This window comes from Nerophis lumbriciformis, linkage group LG21 (genome assembly GCF_033978685.3).
Source record: "Nerophis lumbriciformis linkage group LG21, RoL_Nlum_v2.1, whole genome shotgun sequence".
In the NCBI taxonomy this organism is placed as follows: Eukaryota; Metazoa; Chordata; class Actinopteri; order Syngnathiformes; family Syngnathidae; genus Nerophis; species Nerophis lumbriciformis.
Genome location: NC_084568.2, coordinates 14,867,501 through 14,870,000, shown reverse-complemented (window position 1 = coordinate 14,870,000; position 2,500 = coordinate 14,867,501). Strand labels below are relative to the sequence as shown.

Genomic DNA, 2,500 nt, shown 5'->3' with positions numbered 1-2,500 from the left:
AGCACATTTTTGAAAAAGTGGACTCTTACTTAAGGGAACTTTTCTTATAAATTGGTACTGTACCTATTTTTGTGTATTCGTGATCTTCATAAGTCCCGAAAATGTGGATTCAAACCAAGGAGGCATAGTGAAGATATTTATAAAACAATCTTGCCTTCTTTCATACTTGTGATGTTTTTTCCAGTTGTGAAGTCAGCGGATAGCTCCATATATGGTCGAAAATACCCAAAGGTTTTTTGCGCAAGTCCGCCATTGTAGTCCGACACTGTAGTCAGTGAGCTTCTTCTTTTTTTCGATCTCGATTGTTGTGGGGCATTCATCCTCCGCTGTTGCCATTTCTAATACAAAAGAAGGTTGTACGATATACCGGTATTAGTATAGTACCGCGATACTAATGAATAATTTTCGGTACTATACCGCCTCTGAAAAGTACCAAAAGTACGCCATTGGTGGATTTACACCTAACATCCACTGTACTGATACCAAGTACAGTAGCGTATCTAGTCGATAATACTATGATTACGTCGATATTTTTAGGCATCACAGCATCTTCTTTCGTACACTCAGGAAATATGTCCCTGGACACATGAGGACTTTGAATATGACCAATGTATAATCCTGTAACTACTTGGTATCGGATTGATACCCAAATTCGTGGTATCATCCAAAACTAATGTAAAGTATCAAACAATAGAAGAATAAGTGATTATTACATTTTAACAGAAGTGTAGATAGAACATGTTAAAAGAGCAAGTAAGCAGATATTAACAGTAAATGAACATGTAGATTAATAATTCATTTTCTACCACTTGTCCTTAATAATGTTGACAAAATAATAGAATGATAAATGACACAATATGTTACTACATATGTCAGCAGCTAAATTAGGAGCCTTTGTTTGTTTACTTACTACTAAAAGACAAGTTGTCTTGTATGTTCACTATTTTATTTAAGGACAAACTTGCAATAAGAAACATATGTTTAATGTACCCTAAGATTTTTTGTTAAAATAAATAATGCATTTTTTGTGGTCCCCTTTATTTACAAAAGTACCAAAAAGTATGGAAATAATTTTGGTACTGGTACCAAAATATTGGTATCGGGACAACACTAATACAAAGTAGCGTATAGTTGTAACTTATATCTGTCAGTAGCCCGCTATGGAAGCGCTAAAAACTACAACAAAGATGACGGGGAGAAGACGCTGTCAAAGTGGTGGCATGTAAATAAGACCGCCCACAAAACAGCGACGGTCAGAAAGCGGCTTGAAGATGGTCTGACTAAAGAACCAACATTACATGTTACGTAGACCACAAATACGCCTTTTAAATGTAGAAAAAACAACATAATATGAACCCTTTAAGATTTTTTTCTTCATTAATAATTTTTTGACTGATGTGACTTGTACTCCAGTGCGGCTTATAGTCCTAAAATATGGTAAGTAGACAGTATTTATATAGTGGCTGTTATTTCACGGTGTTCAGTGATAATGATGAAGTCAACAGAGCCATTTTTCATAGAAATAGAGCCACCTTTGGCGATCAAATGTACTTTGACTTAAGTGAGCTCTTTTTAGTAATATGAAAAAAAAACCCGCTGGACTGGGTCTTGAAGAGTTGGTCAACATAGACAAGTTGTTGACATAAGCGTGAGTGACTTGAGCGGGTTGACTTCCAATATATCCTTTGTCACACTGACAAGGGGAGCTTCTTCATTTATTGATTTTTTTTCATGTCATTATAATAAAGAGCTAGAGGGTTTTATGTGGAGGCAGAAAAAAGCCACAATGTTGACATTTCATTTATATGACCCCTTTGGGTGTCACATCTCATGTCGACCACATACTTTGACATTACTGGTACAGTCACGTTTTAGTTGTCGACATAAACGAGACCGGCCTAGCGGGTTCCACTGTATTTGTAACACTATGCAAATATCACACTATGTCGTATAATTACTTAGCGTTATCTCTCCTGTTGCGTCTTTGTGCGGTCTTTATGATGGCCTCACCTTTATCCATCTGTTCTCCCTCGCGTCTGCTGTCACTCAGTACGGGCGGTTGGCGTCCTTTGGCCGTTTCAGCTGCACTTTCAGCCTCTTCATGCCGATCTGGAAGCCATTCATTGCCTGGATGGCAGCCTGAGCGCTGGCTGGGTTGTCAAAACTGACAAATCCTGATGAAAAAAATGGAGACAATGGGAATGTGAATTTTTGGGCACCTAACAATTCGATCCGATTCTGATTCCTAGGATAAAGATTCGATACAGAATCGATTCAACACGATTCTCCTTTAAAATTGATTCTCCCAATGCATTATTTGGTATATTAATTATAATGAAGCTAATTTTGGTAGCATGGACATGTATTCTAAAACAACAAAAAGTAAAAATTATTATTATGATTTTTTTCAAATAACAATCACGATTTAAATGTAAATAAAAAAAATGTGTGCACCCCTAGAAGACAATATTAATTGTTTTGATCAGGGCTGGGTTGATAA

The 2,500-nt window shown here is 36.6% G+C and overlaps 1 protein-coding gene across 9 annotated transcripts in view; it reads right to left on the bottom strand.

The window, feature by feature from the left end:
- The window catches only part of LOC133621072 (CUGBP Elav-like family member 3), a 129,983-nt gene that overhangs the window by 11,863 nt on the left and 115,620 nt on the right, over positions 1–2,500 (bottom strand). For all 9 annotated transcript variants that reach the window (XM_061982892.2, XM_061982895.2, XM_061982897.2 and 6 more), the window contains one exon: positions 2,011–2,174. In XM_061982892.2, coding sequence (XP_061838876.1) covers positions 2,047–2,174 — 128 coding nt within the window. In that variant the 3' untranslated portion in view covers positions 2,011–2,046. The remainder of the gene's footprint in view (positions 1–2,010; positions 2,175–2,500) is intronic.